Source organism: Eretmochelys imbricata, chromosome 6, assembly GCF_965152235.1.
Source record: "Eretmochelys imbricata isolate rEreImb1 chromosome 6, rEreImb1.hap1, whole genome shotgun sequence".
In the NCBI taxonomy this organism is placed as follows: domain Eukaryota; kingdom Metazoa; phylum Chordata; order Testudines; family Cheloniidae; genus Eretmochelys; species Eretmochelys imbricata.
Genome location: NC_135577.1, coordinates 115,329,617 through 115,356,009, shown reverse-complemented (window position 1 = coordinate 115,356,009; position 26,393 = coordinate 115,329,617). Strand labels below are relative to the sequence as shown.

General features: G+C 41.9%; 1 protein-coding gene across 1 annotated transcript in view; it reads right to left on the bottom strand.

Annotated features, from left to right (window-relative positions):
- ADSS1 (adenylosuccinate synthase 1) overlaps positions 1 to 26,393 on the bottom strand; it is a 39,890-nt gene that overhangs the window by 4,664 nt on the left and 8,833 nt on the right. Inside the window, exons 2-11 of the mRNA XM_077819468.1 lie at positions 16,761 to 16,863; positions 14,295 to 14,357; positions 13,474 to 13,524; positions 13,016 to 13,082; positions 12,589 to 12,696; positions 12,134 to 12,215; positions 11,168 to 11,294; positions 7,082 to 7,236; positions 4,628 to 4,752; positions 1,123 to 1,220 (exon numbers count right to left, since the gene is read on the bottom strand). Coding sequence (XP_077675594.1) covers positions 1,123 to 1,220; positions 4,628 to 4,752; positions 7,082 to 7,236; positions 11,168 to 11,294; positions 12,134 to 12,215; positions 12,589 to 12,696; positions 13,016 to 13,082; positions 13,474 to 13,524; positions 14,295 to 14,357; positions 16,761 to 16,863 — 979 coding nt within the window. The remainder of the gene's footprint in view (positions 1 to 1,122; positions 1,221 to 4,627; positions 4,753 to 7,081; positions 7,237 to 11,167; positions 11,295 to 12,133; positions 12,216 to 12,588; positions 12,697 to 13,015; positions 13,083 to 13,473; positions 13,525 to 14,294; positions 14,358 to 16,760; positions 16,864 to 26,393) is intronic.

Here is a 26,393-nt window from a genome sequence, read left to right as displayed (position 1 = left end):
TCCCATCTCCTCCCCTGAGCCTGTGGTGCCCTCGCTCCTCCCCTTCCCCCCCCCCCCGAGCCTCCTGCATGCTGTGAAACAGCTGATTGGGAGGTGCAGGGAGGGAAGGGGAGGCACTGATTAGCAGGGTTGCCAGTGGGCAGGAGGTGCTGGGAGCGGGGGCAGGGGGCTGATGGGGGGCTGCTGATATATTACCGTGGCTCTTTGGCAATGTACATTGGTAAATTCTGGCTCCTTCTCAGGCTCAGGTTGGCCACCTTTGGGAACAGTAAACATAGCTCATGGGGGAAAGGAGTCTACTTACTGTAGCCATTCTAATCAACTTAGAAGTTAAACAGAGAGCCTCCAGAGGAAGCCCTCCAGCTTAAAATTCAATGGGAGCTGAGCATCTAACTCCCTTAGGCTGCCTTGAAATCCCTACCCAAGGATACTTTGGCACAATGCAGGGCCTCGGAGAGGGAGGAGTAAAAGTGAAAAAATAGGAGGGATCCTCAGGCTTGGAGAACACCATTTGGGTAAGAAAATCAGAGCATGAAAAGCTGCAAAGCATTATGGGGTAGGCTATCATTAGACCAGTAAGAGTCCTAACATCTGAAATCCCATGTTATTTTAAACCAAAGTCAAAAAAGTTTTAACATGTATTGAAATGGACTGTATCTTTTTATGAACTAAAATGTCAATTGCTGCTAATTATACTGGCACTCTGCAAAGAGAGCAAAGCAGTTTGTCTCCGTGTCTCAGCTTTAACAACATAACAATACTCCCTTTACTTTTCCGTTGCGAAGCATGATTTCATTGACATACTCCTGAGACTGCAGCCCTCGTTCATCAGAGATTAAAATGTAACAAACAAACACCCCAAAACAAAAACAAAAAATCCAATATCACTGTGTATACATAGCCTGATTCTCCATTGTCCTATATCTTGGAGTCATTTACACCTGTACGAAGTGACAGTAAAACTCTACTATTCTGATTTGGTGGAAGCGTTTTACACCACTTTGCTTTGGTGTAAGTTCCTACAAAGTGCTGGGCAACAGAGAATCAGGTCTGGCTTTTAAGTACAAAATACTTAACAGAAAAGAGAGAAGTGATCACCAAGACTTTTTTTTAAAAACATACCTGGAAAATATGGAATTCTTTTTCCAGACAGTTTGTAAGCAACACCGATTTTAATCTCATCAAGGACATCCAGAATATCCAGTTTTGTTAATGCCAGACTGTCCAGAAAAACATTGGATAAAGTTACACATAAGTTGAATCCTTCTATCATCGTCTTCTTTAATCCCTTCCACCTGCTTTTTCTACTCTTGTACTCATAGACCAAGTTCAGCCAACCCAGTATAAAGGAAAATTCAGACATATTAGAATATGAACTTTGTTAATTGAATTCATGCCTCTGTGATGACCAAATTACCATGTTTTACTTCCACACATTTGCCTGCTCATATAGGTGAACAACAGTGTGTTCAATCACATCCTTTAAAATGCAATTATGCACTGAAAAGTGATTATGTGAAACGGCACTTTTAACTATCAGGCGTAGTCACTGTATTAAGATGCACATCTTCTTACCTTAGTGGTACTACTGTTTACTCACATTATCCTTGCAGAACTAACAAGGCTAAGAGAAAAAGAGCTGAGTTCTATTTTTTCTTCGGTCTCAACAGAATTGTTTAATAAGTTCCAGTTACAGGGCCAAGCACTTAGCCCTGTGTAAACCCAATGATGGCATAATTTGGCCTACAGAACCTTTATTACTGATGATGATATGCAGTCAGGAAAGATCCCAGCTTGACTTCCAGATCCCTAGATGAGTTAGTTTATTTAATTGACAGCCTGGCTATCTTTTACAAAACACATTTCATGTAGAAATCATAAAGGGATAAATAGTGGAATCTCAAGGTGCTGTTTTTGCAGAGTCACTTTTCGAAGTAGAACTGCACTTGAAAATAGTACCCAAATATCTCTAAAAACAACATGCCTGATCCTCGGTGTAGCTCCACTGATATTTGCATCACTCATCTAAGGATCTGGCCAGACATACGCATGTTTTCAATGTTAGATTGACTTTGGGAGGATGAAGGAGTCATTAAAAATTTGGAAAGAGATGCATAGGGCTGCTGTTCTTTGCCTCATTCATGGCATATATCAGTGGTTCCAACTTCTCAACCAGGAATACACAGCAGTCTTCCGGGGGTACATCAACTCATCTAGATATTTGCATAGTTTTACAACAGGATATGTAAAAAGGACTAGTGCAGTAAATACAAACTAAAATTTAGTATGACTTGTTTATACTGCTCTATATATTATGAAATATAAGTACAATATTTATATTCCAATTGAGTTATTTTATAATTATATAGTAAAGAGGAGAAAGTAAGTCATTTTTCAGTAATAGTGTGCTGTGACACGTACGTATTTTTGTGTCTGGTTTTGTAAGCAAGTACTTTTTAAATGAGGTGAAACTTGGGGTATGCAAGACAAATCAGATTCCCAAAAAGGGGTACAGTTGTCTGGATAGTTGAGAGCCACTGGCATACACCTCCCATTGTTGCTTAGGTGTCAAGGGCCCAAATCATCAAAAGTATTTAGGCTCCTTACTTCCACTGAAATCAATTGGAATTAGAAGTCTAAGTTCCTTTGAGGATCTGAGCCAAAGTCCCCAGGATTAACATAGTTTTGCTGATGGGGAAAACAGTAATTCCATGTAACTGAAAAGGAAACAGACTATAGCTCTTTAATGTCACTTCTACAAAGAATGGAGATGCAGAAGTGAAAACAACATAGGGCCTTGGGTAAACACTAATTTTACAAAACATTCAGATAAGTTACTGCAGAAAGATTGTTTCATGTTTGTTTCATGACTGATAAAAATCTATGTTTTCACACCCCTTAGAGACATAGTAAAGCTGACCTAAGCCCCAGTATAGGCATCGCTAGGTCAAAAGAAGAATTCTTCTGTCGACAGAGCTACTGCCTCTTGGGTGGGATTTACTACAGCAATGGAAGAATGACTTTTGTAACTGTAGCAAGCGTCTACACTACAGCACTACAGTGGCATAGCTGTCTGGGATGATATGAATGGGTCATTAAGGCAGTGGTTCCCAAACTGTGGGTCACGACCCCAAATGGGGTTGCATCATCAGCAGATGGGGTTGCGGTGATCCCTAGTGTATGGAGGATGCCATTTTGCTTTTCAAAATGGCATCGTCCATGCTGTCTGGGGTCTCAGCAGGAAATACTTCATTAAAATGGGGTTGTGCCAGCAAAAAGTTTGGAAAGTTCTGCACTGAGGACTGGCTGGGACCAACCCATATCAATGGAAAGCCCTACAGAGAGAATGGAAACCCCAAGGACTGAACAACCGACACTTAACAGGAGGCTCCTAGCTTGACTTGTTGGAGCACACATGAACTCAGCAGGAAGACAATGCAGGATGGTGACCAGAGGGGGTGATAGGAACTGGGGTCACAGAGAGATTCAGAGCTCCTATCTGGGACCAAGGCTACGCCTACACTACAGACCTTACAGTGGCACAGCTATACCACTGCAGCCACACCACTGTAAGGTCTCCCGTGTAGCCGCTCTATGCCGACTACATCGGCACTCCCATCGGCATAATTCAACCACCCCCAGGAGCAGTGGTAGCTATGTTTGGGGGAGAGCATCTCCTGCCAATATAGCGCTGTTCACACCAGCACTTCTTTCAATGGAACTTATGTCGGTCAGGGGGTGTTTTTTCACACCCCTGACCAATAAAAGTGCTATTGTAGATATAGCCTATGAAAAAGGGACCGAGATAGGGAAAGGAAACAGAGATGGTTCCTATAGTTGTATGGCTTAAGAGGGAGCCCTGGAATTGGCCAGTATGAACTATGCCTTAACATTTGCTTCTCTGTGCAAACCTCAGGACTTCCCAATGCTGTGTTCCAGTTCACTAACAAACCCTACTCTGTTTTGAAAATGCTACCTGGAGACACTGCAAATTCTCGTGCATTGACCCCTGAAGAGGGTGCACGTCCTTGAACACAAGTCTCTCCGAGTTGGGCTCAATGGGCAGAGCTCTCAGTGAGAAGCAAGAATGCTGCAGCCCAGAGGCACCATCTTAGAGATGCTGAGTCTGCGTGGCCTACCCTTAAGGAAAAGTGGGACCTTTGGGGGCCTGGTGCACAGATGGCCAAGAAACTGTTTGAAAGCTGGGTCATCGCACAGATCCTGTGGATCTTTGCCAGGCACTCTAATGGACCAATCCAATGTTTGCTGGAGTCAATGGGAGTCTTTCTGAATGCACTAGGTAAAGAATGACAGACTGAAGAACGGCTGCAGCAAACTCTGATACACTGATATGTTCGACATCAGTCATTTGGTGCAGAGCAAATGAGTATTTGTATCAGAATGTCATCATATCACACAAAGTCTCTAGCTCTAAGAATACACATATTTGCATTTCATGGGCATTTAGGTAGCAGTCTGAGATTATTTTCCCTATGACAATATTTTATTGCATTTTTGCATAAAATGTAACACTTAACTGCACTTATATTAACGTGACCTACATATTTTATTTTGTGAAAAACAAAATGATCTGTTCCATATGTAACGCAAAATCTGTGATGCTTACGCAGTGAATCCATTGATCATGTGAGCGTATCTCAAAATGACAAGGTCTAACCAGCCACAGCGCCTTTTCCGGCCTGTGGTTACTCCCCATTCATGGCCTCGGGACTGCAAGAGGTCTCCAATTTCCTACAGGAAGATAAAGAGACGTCGATGGTGTTTCAACAACAGAGGTAACAAACCTCAGCCTGTCAAATCAATTTTTTTTAAAGTAAAGCTTAGTTCTCTTAAAAGGGGACTTCAGTTGAAACTAATGCCCCTATCCACAGAAACTGGTACAGTACAGCATCAACAGTATGACTTTTCCCACAATATGCCTCAATACGCTTCAGTATGACTGGTTCTTATTTTGGAGGAGCCCCTATTTCCCCTTCATATGATAAGAAAATCTTCTTAGCAATTCAGCCCCTGATTTCTCTGTTAAGAGTTTATTTCCTTGCACTCCCCCATCAGTATGTCTGTTTCCATCTGGTGGTTTGCAGGAGAGGTTGTGCCTTTTTTGTCTTAGACCATAAGCTCTTTGGGGCAGCAACAATCTTTTTGTTTTGTATTTCACAGAGCCTAGCACAATGGGGTCCTGGTCCATGACTGGGGCTCCTGGGCATTATGATAATACAAATAATAAATATTAATAACAAGTGTCATTATAATAATACAAATAACTAAAAGTGCCAGCTGATGCCCATTGGGATGGCAATTTTTGTTATGCGAACAAAAAGAAGAGAAAAACCTTCCCATGAGGAACTGAACCAGACCACCAATTCATTTCATTGCATCCATTAGATTTAGTCACTGTAACATTAAAGAGGATTCAGACCAGAGACCTAGAAGTTTATGGATGCATATCTCATTATTATTCTTCTGAGCCATCCAGTTTACTGATAACGAAGATACAATATACATTTAAAAACCCTACCCACTCTGCATTTTTAATCAAGAAGTTTTTGCATGATTGGCTGAAGCACAAACTGGTCTATTTTATAAATCATTCAGAATACATCATATCGTTAATAACACAAGACTATAACCTGCAGTTCCCAAGTTCTTATACAGACAAAATTCCTAGTGAAGCAACGAGTTTTGCCTGAGTGAAGGCTGGAGGTTCTGGCAACAACAAACAATTGCCAGTGTAACTGCACCAATAGCCGTGAGATAAAATGATGACATTTATACTGGAGAGATAAGGTGGGTGAGGTAATATCTTTTATTGTATCTACTTTTGTTAGTGAGAGGACAAGCTCACAAGCTTACAAGCTTTAGGTCTGGGAAACTTCAGCAGAGTGTCACAGCTAAGTACAAGACGGTTTAGCATAAGTATTTAACACATATTGCAAGGGACAACTCAAGGTGAAGTGGCCCATTAATACCCCTCCAGTCATACAGAAGAAAGGAGGGAGGGGCTGTTAGGGGGTTATAGATTGTTGTAATAAGCCATATCTAGTGTCTCTATCCAGTCCATGATTTTTAGTGTCTTGCGAAATTATGAATTTAAGCTCCCAAAAGCTTTCAAAAAGGCTTGTCTTTTGAGTGTTCCTTTGAGGATAAGGTCTGAAAGGTCAGATATAGAGTAATTGCTTTGTTAAAAGTGTTCATCAAACAGGTGATGTGGTATTCTTGTCTTTTATCATTTTCCTCTGTGTGCTCATCTGAGAGTGTAGTGATTGCCTAGTTTCATGCGCATGGTTGCTATTTGGGCAGTTAAGATACACCACATGTTGTGATAGGCACATGTAGGACCCATTGTTCTTGAAAGATGTGTTGTGGGGGCTGTTGATCATTGTAGCAGTGGAGAAATGTCTGCAGGTTTTGCATCTGTTGTTCTGGCAGGGTCTGGTGCAGCTTTGAGGTGGTGTGTCCTGGTCTATGGGGAGCTTGCTTCTGATGATGAGCTTGAAGAGGTTGAGGGGTTGTCTGAAGGCCAGAAGAGGGGGTTCAGGAAAGATTTCTTTCCAGATGGGATCCCCATCAGGTATGGGTTGTAGTTGTTTGATGATACCCATTATGGGTGTGCTAAAAAAATATCTGTTCCACCTTTTATTTAGCTGTGACACTCTGAGTACGTTTCCCAGACCTGAAGAAGGGCTTTGTGTAAGTTTGAAAGCTTGTCTCTCTCACCAGCAAAAGTTGGTCCAATAAAAGCTATTACCTCACCCACCTTGTCTCTCTAATATTCTGGGAGCAACATGGCTACAACAACACAGCATACAACAATGGAAGACATTTATATCTGTAATTTGTTATGACAGGTACAGAGATTGTAATAGAATGCCATCACATCAGTGTTGTCTGCTTTGCAAAAAACATCTCAGGCTGCCTTCAACTGAGTTACACTAGGGATGAATGTGGTCCCTTGACATTGGCTTGGCATTTATGTGTCAGCAGGAGACCATTATCCTGTTACAACATTCTATCCCATTGACCTTATTTCTCGGTTACTGTAATGTAATGTTAAACCTACGTTTATCTGCTCAGTGGGAAAGGCTCCAATTCCCACTCTAGTAGTGTATGCCTTCACCACACCATATACTTCACCAATGTTCTGAGGAGGAACACCAAGTCCAGTGCATACACCACCCACAGTACAGTTTGATGATGTCACAAATGGGTACGTGCCTGCCAAAAAACAAAACAAAACAGCACAACCTTGTTTCCATGGTGATGGAAAACAAAGGCTACCTTTCCTTGTATTAATCAAAGATGGGCTCGCATTTGTAACTTCACATGGTTACCACCGGTGGCTAAATTAGATTGACTCTATAGGAGAAGCTCTCACCACACCAGTCAGGAGGAGGGAGAAGTGCTGTTTACCCCAAGGTGAGGAGGGGTAGCAATTTAGCAGAGAAAGCTGAGCTCTGCTCCCTTAACACTCCCACTTGGTGATCAGAGTAGCTTCAGTTGTATAATTTTTTTCTCTAAAGTCTCATTAGAAATTTAAAGGTGACTTTGTTCAAATTAAGATAACTTTACTGACTGATGCTTCCATGTGATATAAGGCGGCTTTCAGAGTGCCCAAAATCGTTAGCTCTGCCAAATTAAGAAAACCACAGTTCTTTCACAGTGAAATTTATCCCGATACAGAAGGCCCACACAAGGTCATAAGCATACATCTCTTGCATCCCATTTAAGACTGGCTGTCAGGATGACATTCAAAGCAGGCCTAGGGGCTGCAATGTGGAATTGCTGGGGAAGCAGTTGCATGTGTCTACATCAGCCCCCTCAATCTGGCCTGTAAGGCCACAAAAGAGCAGGGACTGCATAGTCACTTTTATGTGGATCAGACAGTCCTATACAACTGGCAGAGGGCTTCAGCTTCTTTCCCAGTCGACAGGATGCTATTCAGCTGCCTTACACCTTGGCCCTAGAATGGAGCGTGGATTTCACCTCCCTACTGTTCTGCACTTCAACCTCATGGAGCCCAAGTACTCAGAGGCTTTATGTGGATGCAATGGATATCAATCTTAGAGCATAACAGGTGCACAGAGTGTTGTACAGGCTGCCTGCACTGGGATGAATTTCATTCCCAATGAACATGAATTACTCTCAATAGCATTTTAGTGAGACCTCTGTGTGTGTGTATGTATGTATGCACACACGCAAAACTGCCACTGACTGAAATGGGGCCAGGATTTCACCTCTCGCCTCTTAAGGCAAATCTTGTTACTGGTGTAGTGCCTGAGTGATCATGCTATACACCTGGCAGATCAGCACAGGTAAAGAGAAGGATAATTTTTTGTTGCTGCCTGACCATTGGCTGATCACCCCCAATCCGCTCCACACTGGGGTACCAGAAACCCCTCACAGAGTACAATTCCACAGTACAAGGACAGTAGTAACCCCTGTGCAAGCTTGAAGAGGAGGGAAGGTTTGCCCCATGCATGGTATGTATCCTCCTCATTGCATGCAGATCTCTGTGCACCAACAGGGCAGAAAATCTCACTTGGAATCTTCTACTTTCAGCCATAGAGCACAAAACATAAAAGATGAAAAGAGGACATGGCCATCTGCAGTCCACATACAATATTGCTACATTAAACACAGACTTACAATTCTGCCATCCAATGGATTGCTAAGTATATAGAGCTATAATAGTACCTGACCTATGAAGAAAGGTTAAAAAAAACTGGGCATGTTTAGTCTTGAGAAAAGACAACTAAAGCGGGGACCTGATAACAGTCTTTGAATACATTAAGGGCTATTATAAAGAGGACAGTGATCAGTTGTTCTCCATGTCCACTGAAGGTAGGACAAGAAGCAATGGGCTTAATCTGCAGCGAGGGAGATTTAGGTTAGATATTAGGAAAAACTTTCTAACTCTAAGGGTATTGAGGCTTTGGAATAGTCTTCCATGGGAGGTTATGGAATCACCATCAGTGGAAGTTTTTAAGAAGATGTTCGACAAACCTGTCAGGGATGGTCTAGATTTACTTAGTCCTGCCTCAGTGCAGGAGTCTGTACTTCATGACTTCTTGAGCTCCTTTCCAGCCCTACATTTCCATGATTCGATAGTCTGAAGACAAATCATCATTGCAGTCAGTTAGGCCAACCTGCAGCTCTGCCAGCTGTCACAGATTTAATCATGCAGTCACCACACCAGATTAAAGGTTAGGTTTTGGAAGTATCATTATATATGGCTCCCTCATACATGGTATTTGACAGTTGTGAAGACTACTCTCTCCATTTGGCTCCTCAGCAGGACATGCATTTTGAAGCGGTGATATCAGATACATTTCTTCCGGGTTCCTACACATCTTCCTGCTGAGAGGAATACCTTGACATTTCAGAATACCAGAGTAAGAAGCATGGGTGTTTTTTCCTGTGTTCAAGCATGAGACTTATAGGAACCAGATTTGTACCCATTGGAAGTATCCAACTCAGATTTCATAGCCAGCAGAATGATATTCTCCAGGGAGTGCCCATTTCATGTTCCTCATTGCTAAAGCTTACTTTGTCACATTTCTACCAATAGAAATATAGGTGATTATACCCATAAGTAGATCTCTCTTTGTTAGCTGTAGTGCACCATTCTTTTGTCCTCAGAGGTAGAGTCTCAGAGGACTGGAAGGGACCTTGGAGGTCTTCTAGCCCAGTTCCCTGCACTCAGGGTAAGACTAAGTATTATCTAGATCTCCCTGAAAAAGTGTTTTTCTAACCTGCTTTTAAAAACCTCCAATAATGCAGATTCCACAACCTCCATAGGCAATTTATTCCAGTGCTAACTACCCTGACAGTTAGGAAGTTTTTCCTAATGTCCAACCTAAACCTCCCTTACTGCAGTTTAATCCCATTGCTTCTTATCCTATCCTCAGAGGTTAACGAGACAATTTTTCTCCCTCCTCCTTCTAACGCCCTTTTATGTATTTGAAAACTGTTATGTCCCTGTTCCGTCTTCTCTTCTCCAGACTAAACAAACCCATTTTTTTCATATTTCCTCATAGACCCGTTTTCTAGACCTTTAATTATTTTTATGACTCTCCCCTGGACTGTCTCCAATTCGTCCATGTCTTTCCTGAAATATGGTGCCCAGAACTGAACACATTACTCCAGTTGAGACCTTATCAGCATGGAGTAGAATCACTTCTAGTGTCTTGCTTGCCCTCCTACTAATACATCCCAGAATGATGTTTGCTATTTTTGCAACAGCGTTGCACTGTTGAGTCATATTTAGCTTACGATCCATTATAACCCCCAGATCCGTTTCCACAACACTCCTTCCTAGACAGTCATTTCCCATTTTGTATGTGTACAACTGATTGTTCCTTCTTTAGTGGAGTACTTTACATTTGTCCTTATTGAATTTTATCCTCTTTACTTCAAACCATTTCTACAGTTTGACCAGACCATTTTGAATTGTAATCCTACCCTCCAAAGCACTTACAACCCCTCCCTACTTGGTATCATCCAAAAACTTTAAAAGTGTACTCTCTATGCTATTATCTATATCATTGATGAAGACATTGAACAGAACTGGACCCAAGACCGATCCCTGCAGGACCCCACCTGATATGCTCTTCCAGCTTGACTGTGAAGCACTGATAACTACTATCTGGGAAGGGTTTTCCAACCAGTTATGCACCCACCTTATAGTAGCTCCACCTAGGCTGTATTTCCCTAGTTTGTTTATGAGAAAGTCACGTGAGACAGTATCAAAAGCCTTACTAAAGTCAAGATATACCACATCTACCACTTCCCCCTATCCACCAGGCTAGTATACATATATTGAAACTGATAAAGCTTTCACTTTGGTTGGATTTAGGATAATAGAATTTGGCGTAAGGGCCCACAGAGGCAAAGCCACCTCCTTTAGCATATCTTGTAAAATCATCAGCCACTGCATTTGTGCACTGCTGCTATTTGCCTGAACAGTAATGTTTAGTTCAGAATTATGAAAAGTGAAATAATGTTCTGGCCATTCTCCCAATAATCCCCAAATGATATAATAAGAGGATTTTTTTTTCTGATTTCCTACTGTTAGCAAAGCTGATGCAAAGACAAATGAAAACAAGCCATCTCTCAGGAGTTAAATGTACTTTACAGGGTTACTTACCAAAGTCAATGTCAAGTAGTGCTGCATTGGCACCTTCAATAAGAATTTTCTTTGGGGAGCCGTGAAGAGCTTCATACATAAAATAAACACCATCTCGGACCATTGGTCTTATTTTTTCAGCGTATCCCTGAAAGTTTCAATATAAATGTACATTTCACCAAACAATGCTACCAGAATGGCTGGAGCAATGAACAATATGGTCAGCTGTAAAAACTCACAAATGACTCTAACATGCCAGCCTCAAAACTACATTTTACCTGGAAAACAAAACAATTCGTTATCATGCCATAACAAAACTGTGCCTAATCACTCACACACCCAAAAAGACGATTACTGTTAGAATGTTGTATACCATTTCTATATTGCGTACCTCAGCAGCAATGATGCACAGCTACATCATATTTTAAACAGAACATAATCTAGCCATACTAATATATGGATGAGACAGAAATGCTCTGTGCAACAACTAATTGCTAAAACTAGTTCTGCAATAGGCCTGGAAGTCTCTTAGATAGCCTAGAATTCAGTCACGGGCAGAAGGATAAGAAAAGTGACCGCAAGTCTGTATTGCACAGATCTCTTTAATAAAGCATGATCAATTTATCTTGATACACATTACATTAGAATAATAACTATGTTTTGAACATCTCTTTTTATTAGGACTTATTTTTAATATTCCTTATCTGAGAGCATTCTATTATAAAATATATATTTTACTGTGATTCATCAGTTGTATGATGATGTATGTATGTATGTATGTATTTCCTCAATATGCTTTAATTTCTTATACAATTTTTGTAGTTTTACAGTTTTTATAAGAAATAATTCAGAGACATTTTCAGCTGGATTTAGATTTTAACATTTTTCTACCTTGGTTCTTTTTACATCTTTATATATGAACACAGTGTTCCTTTCTGGCTTTAGAATCTATGACTATATGAATCTTCCCCAATATTAAATCTTTACCTTTAGTTTTTTCAGTTGCCCTTCTGTGTCTATTTCCAAAGTGGGAAACATTGACTTGTATTGGTGTGCCAGATTCTTGAACCTGCAAAATACCAAAAACTTGTATATGCAGAACTTGCAGTAGTTTCTGTTTTAAAAATCTTTGGCAACTATTCAGTTTGTATCATAAAATAAGTATAGTAAAGGTTCTCCAGTGAAAATACATATGACTCACATACGAGTATAAACAACGTTTATCCATGCCCTGGTCATTTAAAGTGACTGGAAGCTGTGCACACACACAATAAATATTTACTAAAGTTTCCCCTGCACCTACTTCCTTAATTTTTTTTATTTAAAGGATTTGCACACAAACTCATACACTCTAGTTTAAAAATGTCCCCTTATAAAGCCAACTTGTCATCCAAAACGTACCATTCCTCGATGGACTATTTTAGAAGTATTAATAATTGTACCTTGAAGAAAATTCATCAAAGTCTGAAAGGAGGTCACAAATACGAAGGCCTGTTCGTGCAGCTTTGGAAGAATACGTTGGTCCAATTCCTTTCTTTGTCGTACCAATACTAATTAAATAAAGAAAAAAGTGTGTCTAAACGTGTGTATAAAAATATGTTTTATGCTACTGAATTTTATCAAAACTTTTCATTATACTACATATTAGGGAAGTGTTCCAAAATGGAGACGAATATTTTATGAATAAAGCTCTAACTTTTTATTATTACAGATATTGAAGTTTTCCTGCTTCAGTACACATGCATAATAATTGCTACTATGCACTGTGTGCAGAAAAGGCCTCAATCCTTGGATCTGGCTCAACTCAGCTAAGAACCCCCAGGGCAGGAGGGGTGTGTGTGTGTGTTAAAGGTGTTGATATATAATTACTTTTTTCCCTCTTGTGCTTGACGCTGTACTTCTTGAAGTCCATCAACTGCCTGGTGAAAGTCAAACACTGCACAGCAAAGGAAAACCACAGGAACAGGATGAGACACCGAAGGAGAAAAACATCTTAAAAACAAAACAAAACACACTGGTATCTACAATTTAAATGCTAAGTCCAAAAGCCTTTGCGATTGTTGAATGTGCACTGTTCTCACATGAAGTATTACAGAATATTATGAAAACAATACGCAGAACTACATATTAGGAACTATAAATTCTATTAATATCTTACTGGTAAAGTTTATTCATTCTCTACAGCATGGGAAGAAACAATATTAGATACAAATACAGGATTCCTTTTCAAGGTAAAATAGCAGTTTTGAATGCATATGCTGGGCCTATCATTTGCGTTTCCTATCAGTCCTTTCTATGCTTTAATCTTCACTTTGATAAATACTTACCAATGTGTGCTCTATCTGATATGATGAGTCTTTTCTCCCAATCCTTTAAACCTGTCAGAAGATATACATTAAAGACTTAAGATTTATATTCTACTGAGGTTGTCAGACTTGGGCATTTACTTTTAGTTTTACTGTATCTTTCCTCTAATTCTCTTTCTTGTTAAATGTGTTGCAAATCCAGATGTACAGTTTATTTTAAATGGAGTAGAAGTCACCTTGGTTAACACATCAATCAACTGTTTTCAACTGGACAATACTTTCTGATTTTGGTATGGATAAAGGTATCAGGTATTCTTCATAATCCCATTATACTGTAGCACACATTCAATTTTTGTTATAAATTAAGTCAAAAGCTATTAACTGTGTTGCTAATGATGATACTTTAATTTTTTTTCCAAAATGCTGCCTGTCTATGAAAAAAAGCTTTAACTAAATTTTTAAAAATTGTACCCACAATTTGTTCCCACCAAAGCATAGAATTTGCAATTAAAAACATTTCTGCACAGAAGCTAGGACACAGAAATCCTGGGCCTATTGAAGTCAATGGGATTTTTGCCACTGACTTCAGTGGAACCAGGATTTCACCTTATCTTTTGTTGCAGCAAATAACTGCCCCCATAGAATTCAGAGACTGTTCTTTAAAATTTGTCCATAAGACACTTACACCCTGTATATTGTCAGGATTGCTCTCTAAATTATTTTAAATTGGAAAATTGCTATACAGAATATTTATGGCAAGTGGTCAAAATCTGGGTCTGAAATGTACTTTGATTTACCTACCATTATAAAAAAAAATATTTACAAGATTAGTTGACACAAACCTTTCTTTTCATTTTTTTCAGCTTCTTCAAACAAGCCTGGTAAATGTATAACCACCCCATTACCTTTGGGAAAACACAAAAGATTTATTTTAAAAAGCAGGAGATAGAATATCCATCCTTTAAAATGACTCATGTAAACATCATATTTTGTACTGAAAAAATCTCATTAAAACTTCCCTAGGACTGAAGATTACCCTGTGCTCATCATTAATTGGTTTTAAGAACCTTTGGAGCCAAATTCACATTTGGTATAACAGGTGCTAAGTCTACTAAAGTCAATAGAATTGTACCTGCTTACATCAGATCTGAATTTGGGGTCTGATTCAAAGCCAACTGAAGTCAATGGAGTCTTTTGATTGAAATGGCTTTTGGACCTCAATTCCACATTGGTGTAAGCTCAAAGAAGTCAATGGACTTACACCAGGGACATATATGGCTGATATTATTTAAGTCTTCATCTATCAAATGCATTTGGGACTGGGCGACAGGGGATGGATCACTTGATGATTACCTGTTCTGTTCATTCCCTTTGGGGCACCTGGCATTGGCCACTGTTGGAAGACAGGATACTGGCCTAAACAGACCTTTGGTCTGACCCAATATGGCCACTCTTATGTTCTTATATCTTTACACTGAGCTCAAAATAGCTACTGTGATACATGAGAAATGTTTTTTTCCTTTAAAACTGGAAATTAAGTTCCATAAACAATACAGTGTGTACTGGAGATGAGGAAGGATTAGAGACATGGTGGGCTGGAAACAGCTGCTACTTGCTTCTTCCTGGAAGCACCAGAAATACATGCAGTACCTGCTTCTCTGCATAAATCTAGATTGGTTATTAGTTATTTTCCATACTAACTGGAAACAGAACCAACCATATTTGTCTCCAGAAAAACAGAAGTTTTACTTAGTATATTTTAGTATGGAAACTAGAGATGGGCTGGAACCAGTACCACAAATCTGAGCACCTCCAAAATTTGGAACGGGAAAAGATTTAAAATCTGGGATTGGATCTAAGGCTGTGCTGCTGTAGCATTTCAAGTGCAGGCACTACCTTTGTCAACAGGAGGGATTCTCCCATCAGCCTAGCTAATCCACCTCCATGAGAAGCAGTAGCTAGGTCAATGGCAGAATTCTTCTGTTGACTTGATGTCTACATTGGGGGTTAGGTTGGCTTAACTACGTCGTTCAGGTGTGTGGATTTTTCACACCCCTGAGCGACCTAGCTACGCTGATGTAAATTCCCGGTGTAGACCAACCCTAAGTAATCTGACTCAGGCCAACCTTTAGAGTACTTATAACAGTATGTTAGTGTTGCTTTTGGTGTAATGTTAAAGGAAAATTGCAGCTATTTTGATTAGTACAACATTGTAAAATCTCAGAGTAAGGTATACTTCATATAAGGAGTGTACTGTGACATCTACTTTTTCTAAAAGCTTTAATTACATTTGTCATGTCTTGCATATTCCCTGTAATATCTATGTTGCTGACAAGTGGTATAATTAGGGACAATAAGCAAGATACAAACCATTCAAATCTTTGTTTATTTGCTAGGACCAAATAGTCAAACTCAGATGCATAAATTGTGCCAAGAAAACCCAGGCTGTTCATGTAAAACAACCAATTTGCAAACAAGTACAGAGTTACCACTTGGGTAGGCTCAAGCACTAACTTCTTTTAAAATCTGACCATTGGCCTCTATTTTTTTTCAAACGGCCCATTAGTTTAGTTCAGCTATAGTAAATATCCTGTTGAAAAATTATTCATGAAATGCAGTTCATGCTAACGATAGTCAGTATGTAGGAAATGGAGCTAGATACATTCTTAGAAATCCAGCTTCTGGTTTGCATTCCAGCTACCATGTTCGACAAACCCAATGAATGCAGTGTTGCAATGACACTTATATCATGATGTTGTAACACAAAAATCATAACATTGCGATGTGACATCAGCCCAGAAGAGCACACATTTCAAGAAGTATGGATGGCAAAAGACTGCCTGGAAGATATTCTGCCAAGTAAAGCACTGAATCTTGGGACCCATTTCTGAAATTTGGGAAAAGAGGAGAGGCTAGAGAAAAGTAAAAGGATCGGTTAGTGTATGTACAGGTGTTCGCATCTGCAAAGTGCAGGCAAATGTATATGCATATGCAATTTTGAACATGCACATCTGGAAGACAAGAGCTGAACTCCCAAATATCATTAAAAAAGCAAGGATACAGAAAGGAAGATTTATATTTTCACGGTTTCTCTAATAATGGATATTAACATGACATTGAATAAGAAATAACGGTGTGAAATGTGGCAAATAATCTTACAACTGTAGTAATAAAAATAAAACAGCTGAAGCCAAAAGAATCCTTACTCACAACCTTTCATGTTTTTGTTTATTTGTTTTATAAAACCCTGATTATGATTGCCTTCCATGCAACATTAACTTTTGAACAGGACAAGATGTTTATCTTACCAATGAAAGAAATTGCCTTTGGATTAATTATGCCACTAGGAAAGAGGTGAAAATCATATTCCTTCCCATCAACAACAACAGTGTGGCCTGCATTATTCCCACCCTGCAAAAGAAAGACACAAACAGATGATTAAGGACATTATTATGTCTCTCTACTACTGCAGCTAAAGATTTGGCAGTTTGATCTTTATTATTTCTGCATCCATGTCTTGGTCAGGTCCCCACGTTTTCCACCTTATTTTAGTTTTTCAGTTTTTCCCAGCTTTCTCAAGAACTATAGTCTGATTGGTTTCAGAGTAGCAGCCATGTTAGGCTGTATCCACAAAAAGAACAGGAGTACTTCTGGCACCTTAGAGACTAACACATTTATTAGAGCATAAGCTTTCGTGCACTACAGCTCACTTCATCGGATGCATAGAATGGAACATATAGTAAGAAGATATATAGATATACACATACAGAGAAGGTGGAAGCTGCCATACAAACTGTAAGAGGTTAATTAATTAAGATGAGCTATTATCAGCAGGAGAAAAAAAACTTTTGTAGTGATAATCAAGATGGCCCATTTAGACAGTTGACAAGAAGGTGTGAGATAAGTATCCTCACACCTTCTTGTCAACTGTCTAAATGGGCTATCCTGATTATCACTACAAAAGTTTTTTTCTCCTGCTGATAATAGCTCATCTTAATTAATTACAGGTTTCAGAGTAGCAGCCATGTTAGTCTGTATCCACAAAAAGAAAAGGAGGACTTGTGGCACTTTAGAGACTAACAAATTTATTTGAGCATAAGCTTTCGTGAGCTATAGCTCACTTCATCGGATGCATTCAGTGGAAAATACAGAGGGGAGATTTATATACATAGAGAACATGAAACAATGGGTGTTACCATACACAACAGGGTGGATTGCAGCAAGCGGTCCCAGGGGCGGAGGAGTCTGCAGCTCGACCCTGGCAAAGAGGTGGTGACCTCGAGAAGGGCAGGCACACTAGGGGTGCTCCCTGGAAACCGTGGGGAGCTGAGAGCACACAGGCCTGTGAGTCCACAACAACTTGGGAAGAGCGGAGTGATGGCCTGTCACCGTCTCCTTAAGAAGGACATTGTAACCCTGTGCAGAAAGGAAGGGTTGAGCATTGGAAAGTTCACCAAAGCACAGCTAATCGTGCAGCTGGAGGAGGATGACCGCTCTAAGGAACAGATTCCTGACCCCAAATGGGGCTATAGCAGGATCTGGGAGCAGCTGGAGTGGTAGCCAGGCATCACCAAGACTCCTGTCCCCGACCAGACGAGGGTCTTCATGATTGGGTTCCCCATCGGGGGATCGGAGATGGATGGGATTGGAGCTGAGTCTGAGAGAGCAAGAGGACTGTGAGAGACAGCGAGAGTCCAAGAAAGAGCTGCAGAAGCAGCAGCAGCATGAACTGGTGGTGGTGGAGCGGAGAGGCATTGGGGACCTCCCAGAGGTGAGTGGGGATAGACCCCGGGGTGCCAGTTCCGCAGGGAACCTCGAGACCAAATTGCTGCCCCTGGTTAAGGTGGGGGGCGATGTGGATGCCCACCTCACTGCCTTTGAGCAGGCTGAAGATTTGAACCAGGGGGACCCTGCGGAAAAGCCCCGGTGTCTAGCTCCCTTGCTGGGTCCCAAGGCCATAGACTCCGTCAGCCAGATGGGTGGGGAGGTGGACAGGCTCCCATTCCTGACCCCAACATATATGTCTGTGTGGAGTTTCCTGGGGTCAGGCCCCTCGGACCTCCAGTGGGAGCGGAGGGTGATGGTCAATGGGGAGACATTCCTGGGGTGGCGAGATCCTGGGACAGAGAGAACTGTTGTCAGGCCCTGGGTGGTGCAGCCTCAGATGCTGAGGGGTGTGTGAGCTGGGTGAGGGTCCCAGGGATGAAGCCCCTCGCCCTGCCTATGGCCCAGATCCCTGTGCAGACCCAGGAGGGGTCGGGCTGGCTGGTCCTTGGGGTTCTCCAGGATACCAGCTGCGAGACCCTGTTGTGGGGTGACTGTGTCTCTTTGTGACAGGATCCAGGCCTTGCTCCTGTAACTGCCAAGGGTTTGAATTTGAATCCAGGGAACCAATCGGTGGAGAGGGGGCTCACGCTGGCTCTGATGCAGTGAGGAAAGCAGCGAGCTTGCTGCCTACCCCCACTGGGACAGCAAGGGCAGCGCTGCGCACAGTGGGAGCTGAGACCCCAGCTGAGTGTGGGGAGACACAGGCAGGGCAGGTTATCTGTTGGGAGTGGCAAGGTGCTTGGTAAAGGAGAAAGTGTGTCCAGCTCTTCTTTGTCTGTGGAGCAGACAGAAGGGCCCTTTCAGCCTGTGATGGTTGAAAATAGTGCAGTTGTCTCAGAGTTGGTTCTGGATTCAGCTAAAGCCCAGGAAGGGAAGGGTCCTAAGTTTGTGTCTGCTCGGGAGAATGGCACTGTAACTAGGTCGCATCTAGTTAGTGTCTATGTAAAATCCCAGAGACCAGACATTTCTGGTGCTTGTATTTTGCCTGTTGCTAGTGTGTTGTTGGAAAAGGGTGTAGCAACTCTGTCTAATCAGAGTGAGATCCTAGCCAGGGCACAAGGAGAGCATGAAGGTGATGTGATTGTTTTACCTACTGAGGGTGTGGAAACCTGTAATGAGAGTGATCACTTAAGGTTAGCTATTACCAGCAAGGGGGGGGGGGACGACACGGGGTGGTGGGGGGGAACGGACCTTTTGTAGTGATAATCAAGGTGGGCCATTTCCAGCAGTTCACAAGAACGTCTGAGGAACAGTGGGACGGGGGGGGGGGGGGGAGGATTGAATAAACATGGGGAAATAGTTTTACTTTGTGTAATGACCCATCCACTCCCAGTCTTTATTCAAGCCTAAGTTAATTGTATCCAGTTTGCAAATTAATTCCAGTTCAGCAGTCTCTGGTTGGAGTCCGTTTTTGAAGTTTTTTTGTTGAAGAATTGCAACTTTTAGATCTGTAATCGAGTGACCGAAGAGATTGAAGTGTTCTCCGACCGGTTTTTGAATGTTATAATTCTTGACGTCTGATTTGTGTCCATTTATTCTTTTACGTAGAGACTGTCCAGTTTGACCAATGTACATGGCAGAGGGGCATTGCTGGCACATGATGGCATATATCGCATTAGTAGATGTGCAGGTGAATGAGCCTCTGATTGTGTGGCTGATGTGATTAGGCCCTATGATGGTGTCCCCAGAATAGATATGTGGACACAGTTGGCAACAGGCTTTGTTGCAAGGATAGGTTCCTGGGTTAGTGGTTCTGTTGTGTGGTGTGTGGTTGCTGGTGAGTATTTGCTTCAGGTTGGGGGGCTGTCTGTAAGCAAGGACTGGCCTGTCTCCCAAGATCTGTGAGAGTGATGAGTCGTCCTTCAGGATAGGTTGTAGATCCTTGATGATACGTTGGAGAGGTTTTAGTTGGGGGCTGAAGGTGATCGCTAGTGGCGTTCTGTTATTTAAGTCACTAATGTCTTGCAGTTGGAGAATAGGGGGGAAATTTTCAAAAGTGCCTAAGTTACTAAAGAACCTAAGTCTCATATTCTAAACTTGTCTTAGGTACTTAAAAACCTAAGTCTAAGTGAAAGTGACCCTTGAAAGCTAAGGGCCAGATTTTTAATGCTGTTTAGGCACCAAAACACACAGACAGGTGACTACTGGGATTTTCACAAGTGCCTAGGGATCTAACTCCCAAGTAGTTTGCTCAAGAACACCACAAGATATTTTTTCCCTTCAAGGGCTGACCATGGGTGCCTGGAGCCCTCATAGCTATATTAATTGTGTTATAGGATGTGTATTCAGTATTACAGTCTCAGAGCATTCGAAACCCATGACTAAGGGCAAAATCATGGGATTGATTTAAGAATCATGAGATTTAATAAATATTAAAAAAATAAAGGTTGGGTTCTCTTTTAATTGCCTTCTGGGTTTTGAGCCTTTAGGGTGCACTCAGGTCACATTTGCAAGCTTTTCTTCACAACCACGAGGGCTAGAAACTTGTATCTTTTAATGAAATCAGAAATTTTCAGGTAATTACATAGCTCTAGAAAATGGAGCTTTAATAAAAAGCATCAAATATCACAAGACTCATGACAAAAAGGCAAGAGTTGACAACACTGTGTATTCATTACTACATGGCTTATATTATATGAAAGAAAATCTGAGGTATTTTAGTTTATTTTAATGCACTTTTATGTACATTAGTATGTACATAATATTACTGTTATGTTATTTGTTTTCATTTGTATGTTATGTGGAATTTCAATAAATTCCAGCCCAAAGGCTGCTCTATTTAACTTTTCTACATTCCTGTGCTGTTTTAAAATCATACGGTCTTTCTTCTAAATCTTTAAAACCCTTTCCAACAATGTGGTCTAAATTTAGTGCAGCCTGAGATGCATGTCATATTCCAGGCTCAAAAAGAGATTTAAGTATACATTAAGAGGGGAAGTTGCACTAAGTGAGAGTAAGCCTATATCCATAGAGCTATGCCAGGACAGCCCACTAGGATAGACGTAGTCCACACCAACAGGGTTCCAGTTTTTCTGCTGGTACAGGAACTCCACTCCCTAAATAATGTTAGCTACATTGACAGAAGCCGTCTTCCATTATATCTGAGGCTGGTCTACACTAGGAAATTAGGTTGGGATAGCTATGTTTCTCAGGGGTGAGAGTAAAACGGACCTAACCCCCCTGTGTAGACAGAGCTACGTCAATGGGAGAATCTCTCCCATCAGTGTAGGTAGCATCTTCACTGAAGCGCTACTGCAGTGCAGTGCATCCTGCAGTGTTTTAAGTGTAGACAAGCCCTCAATCAGAGGTGTGGTTTTTCATACCCCTGACCAATGGAGCTAGGCTGACATCACTTTTAAGTGTAGATAAGACCAACTTTCTCATTTTAAACAAGGGGAATTCCTTGGGACTGCTGCATTCTACTAATTGCACAAGAGTCCCTGCATGGTGAGACTTCCGTTAAAAGAATGCATACATTGATAAATAGATTTATTTTTACAATATATTATCAAACACCCATCCTTGTAGTGCCTAGGTTGCAAAGGACACAGTATAAGAAGTCTCTTGGGTTACCTCATAAAACTTGTTGCCTTCTTCAATACATCATTTTATTTAAAACTTTTCCAGTTTTAAAGATTTTGGAGTTTAGGCCTATTTGTGATATTGTATTCCCGTATCAAGCTTCAGCCAGCTCTGCAATTTCCAGCACAACAACATGCCTCACATTAGCTCTTCTCATCCTCCCAATACAGTTTTAAAATACTGACAGAGAAAGAAAGAAGGAAGGAAAAAGGAGAACATGGGGGCAGGGGGATGGGAAAGCATGATGGAGGAGGAAAAAGAGAATGGCGGTGCATAAAGAGCCTTTGACATGTGGGGAAAGGAGGTACACGCAGAGCTCCTGGTTTGGGGAAAAGAGAGAAATGGGGAAATGGAGGAGGCATACAGAGTCCCTAGCATGGGGAAATGTGGGTACATGGAGCCCCTGGCATGCAGGAATAATGAGGACCCTGGCATGGGTGGGACATATAGAGACCCTGGCTGGCATGGAGGGAAAAAGGGGATGCACACCGAGCCGCCAGCATGGGGGATCATAGCATGGAGGAATGGGGGATATACAGAGCCCCTCAATTTCTGGGGAAAGAATGATGGGGGAGGGAGAGATGGGAGGCACACAGAGAGCCTCTGGCATGTGAGTGGATTGCAGGGAGTCCCTAAACAGAAGGGGATGGGAGGCCATACATAGGGAGCTTGTGGGGTGGAAAGGAGGGATGCTAGGAGCCCCTGGTGCATGCAATGAGCTTGGCCTACAGAAGCTACAAGGTGTGCAACCCCCTACTTTTATAAATTTTTTTAAATTGTAAGATGTTGAAATCAGAACAAAATGTTTCAATCTCCTAAAGCCTAATGAGTTCATCATTAGTATGATAAATAAATACAAATACACACAGCTCGAGACCTGAGCAAAGCTTCTGACCTGTGAAAGAACATACAAAATATTTCTAAAGTTAATACCCTTAACTGCAGCTCTGTATTTCATACTTCATACGAGTAAGGTTAAATAACTCTTGGTTGTAAATAGAACCCCTCTTCCCCGGAACAAAACCCCAAAACTGGGCTGCAGAAGATGGGAAGAAAGCAACATATTCAAAGTTTGTTACAGCCCATTCACTCTAAATCCTAAACAGGATAATTAGACATCCTGATGAAAATGAGCAGAACACCAGAACCGAGGAATTAAAACCAGAACAGCATAAGATGTCTGCTCATCTTTAGCCCGTCTCTTCTGCAGAAGAGTAGTGATGTTCCTGTGGGGAGTAACGACCTAAGGACATGAACATTACTTTTTGATATCTGTAAATAAATTGTGTGACTGGCTAGCCAGTCACACAACAAATGAAATAAAAAAGATGTCACTTGATCTTAATTTTCAGCTGTTTTCTTCTAATGCTTATATCAGATAATACATTTAGTAGATTTTATAGATCATACTGGAAATTAGGCTTGTTTTCTTAGGAAGCTTGTTTTCTTGTTTTCTTGGTAACTTTAAACCTGACGTTTTCTTTCTGTATTTATAATCCAGGTGGTCCTAACAAGATCTCATTGGTACCCAAAGGAGAGGCCTAAATTTAAAATAGCTGTGTCACCATGTTGTTCTAAATCTATAATGATCTGATGTATCCTATATATATATATTTATTATTGCTATGAAAATATGACTTAGAGTGGGTATCACCACAAGCACCAGAACTGCTAAAAGAATGAATTTTAAATTTTTATAGTGTGCCATTCTTTACACAAAGTTTACATTCCTTTTAGTGGCTAGCTATAGAAACAAGTGCTAAGAGAAGATGGCATCTCCTGCTTCATGGGTTTTAGTAGTAATGTAAGCCTACTGGGGTACATCAGCTAGGTGGCAGCAGTGGCAGATTAATGATTTTGCCGCCCCTAGGCCCTGAAATAATTGCCGCTCTCCCCCGCAGCAGCTCCCCACCCCAGCTCACCTCTGCTCTGCCTCTTCCCCTGAGCGTGCCGCAAGGTCCTGCTTCTCCTTGCCAGTGCTTGTGTGCGAAACAGGTTCGTGAAGGAGGGGGGAAGAAGGGGGAATGCGGCGCGCTCAGGAGAGGAGGCGGGGCTGGAGCAGGGATTTGGGGAAGAGGACCAATAGGGCCAGGGAGGGGGCAGGAAAGGGGTGGAGTTGGGGCGGGGCCGGAGGCCGCGAACTGGCGCCAGGGGAAGCAGCCTCTGGCTGCTATTATAAATTTGCTGCCCTGCAATTTTGTCGGCCTAGGCGTTAATACGCCACTGGCTGGCTGTGCACTTCCTCTCTTCTCTTCGCTTGCGCAGCCTGTTATCGATGCTTATGACAAGACTGATGAAGGCATCTATGTGGATTGGGATTTCCACATGAGCTAGCTCACGCTGGATCTCTTCACGTAATCTCCCCTTGAATTGGTAGAGCTGGGCTGCTTCATTCCATTCTATTGGAGCTGAATTGCCAAAAGTGGGTGGTGGAGGAGCCAGTCGGTTCCTGTTCTGGCCATAGTTTTCGCAGGGGTCCTTCCAACAAACAATGTGGTGGGGTCATCAAAAATAGAGGAGAAGGCCTGGAGGAAGGTGTCCCAGTTTGGCAATGTTGGGCTCCATAGTTGTACTAGGGTGAAGCCCACTGCAGTACTCTCCCATCAGGAGACTTTGACCTGGTCAGTGGAGAAGAACTGGGGGCAGAGCAGGAACAGAAGGCAGCACTGGTTGAAATTTTGGTAGTCTCTGCTAAAATGCTCTGGGAAGGGGATTTTTGGCCCAGGTATGCTGTTGCAGCACATGACTGTAGCACAGTGTTCTCATCCCACACCCAGGCAGCCTGCTTTCACAGTATCTGGTTCTTGGTGGCATACTGTGTCAGTTGGGCCTGTAACATGGCATTTTCATCAAGTAGCTGGGTGGTCTGCACTTACAGGGTCTGGTTCACAGACAAGAGCTGGACCACTTGTGTCTGCAATATGGGAAGCTCCTCCTGCGGGCTGTCACCCCATTCAGCTGTGTCTAGGATCCCTTGGGACATGTTGGGAAGGGGGCAACCCACTGCCTTGATGTCCAACAGGGACAGCCTTCTCCACAGGTTAGGGATGGTCCAGGCAAGCCATCAGGATCCTGGGCAAAGGAACGCAGGACTAGTGGCAGGAGTTTAGGATTCTGGAACTGAAGCCAGGGGTCACAGCCAGTATCAATGTCAAGAGTCAAGCTGAGGGCCAAGCTAGAGTCAGAGTCAGGAGGTAAACTGAGGGTCAGAGACAGAGTCAGGAATCAGGCTGAGAGTCAATACCAGGTCTCAGGGTCTGTGTTGGTAATTCCAGGGGTCAATCAGGAGTCAGAATCCAAGTCAGAGCCAAGGTCAATACAAGGAGATTAGGAACAGAGAAGTAGGGTAGCTCATAAAGGATCCATACTGTTACCTGAACACTTCTTGGGATGCTCCATGGGCTTATATAGGGACAAGGAGCCAATCAGGGATGGCTAAGACCATTGTCAATCAGACCCCTTGAGGTGTAACTTCCTGTGGCATCAAATGTCTGTGGATTGTGGGCTACAGGGAGTAGCCAGGTAATAGCTGGTGGCAGTGTGGGGATGCTGGATTCAAGTCCTGCTAGCCTTTACACTTCCATCTGAATCCCAGTCTCTCCCCTAGATTTTCTTATTTGATAATCTTTCAACACTTCACTTGATAACATCTGATACACTTCATTTTAATGTGCTGTTCATAACCTCTTCTGTACAAAGGAGTTTGTAAACTTCTGGGTCACAACTGAGAAATAACGAGAGATTATGGGATTTACATTATCTGTTTAAATTACAGCACTTTGCCTTCATCACTAATATCACCCATGATTTTTATCTCTTTCTATCCATGCCTGACATTCCTTTTATTGTAAAGCTGAGACAATTCCTAATTGGAAAATAATCCAACTTGGATACAGGTGTATAATGATGCTGCCTTTGGTGGGACACTACTGAGAGTATCAATTCAGGACAAATTGTTTAGAGCGGGGCAGTTACAGGCCAAGGCTGGGTGTCCTTTATTACTAAGGCATACCAAACTAGCCAAACAGAGAGGACTTCGGTTTTATCTCACTGGCAATTCCATCAGATACTCCAGTTCCGTAGTCTCACCACCAGCACCACTCCTTATGGGGATGAATGATTATGAAAACCAATACCCCATTAAAAGAAAAAAGGTTCTCCTGATCCCAAAGGACCAAGCCCCTGACCCAGGTCAATATACCAGTCAGATCTTACTCACAAATCACACTGTTGCCAATCCTTTAGAATCTAAAAGTTTATTCATAAAAAGAAAGAAATATAGATGAGAGCTAAAACTGATTAAATGGAATCAATTACATACAGTAATGGCAAAGTTCTTGGTTCAGGCTTGTAGCAGTGATGGAATAAACTGCAGGCTCAAATCAAGTCTCTGGAGTACATCCACAGCTTGGATGGGTCATTCAGTCCTTTGTTCAGAGCTTCGGTGTAGCAAAGTTCCTCCAGAGGTAAGAAGCAGGATTGAAGACAAAATGTAGACGGTGCAGCTGCCTTTTATAGTCCCTTGCTTATGC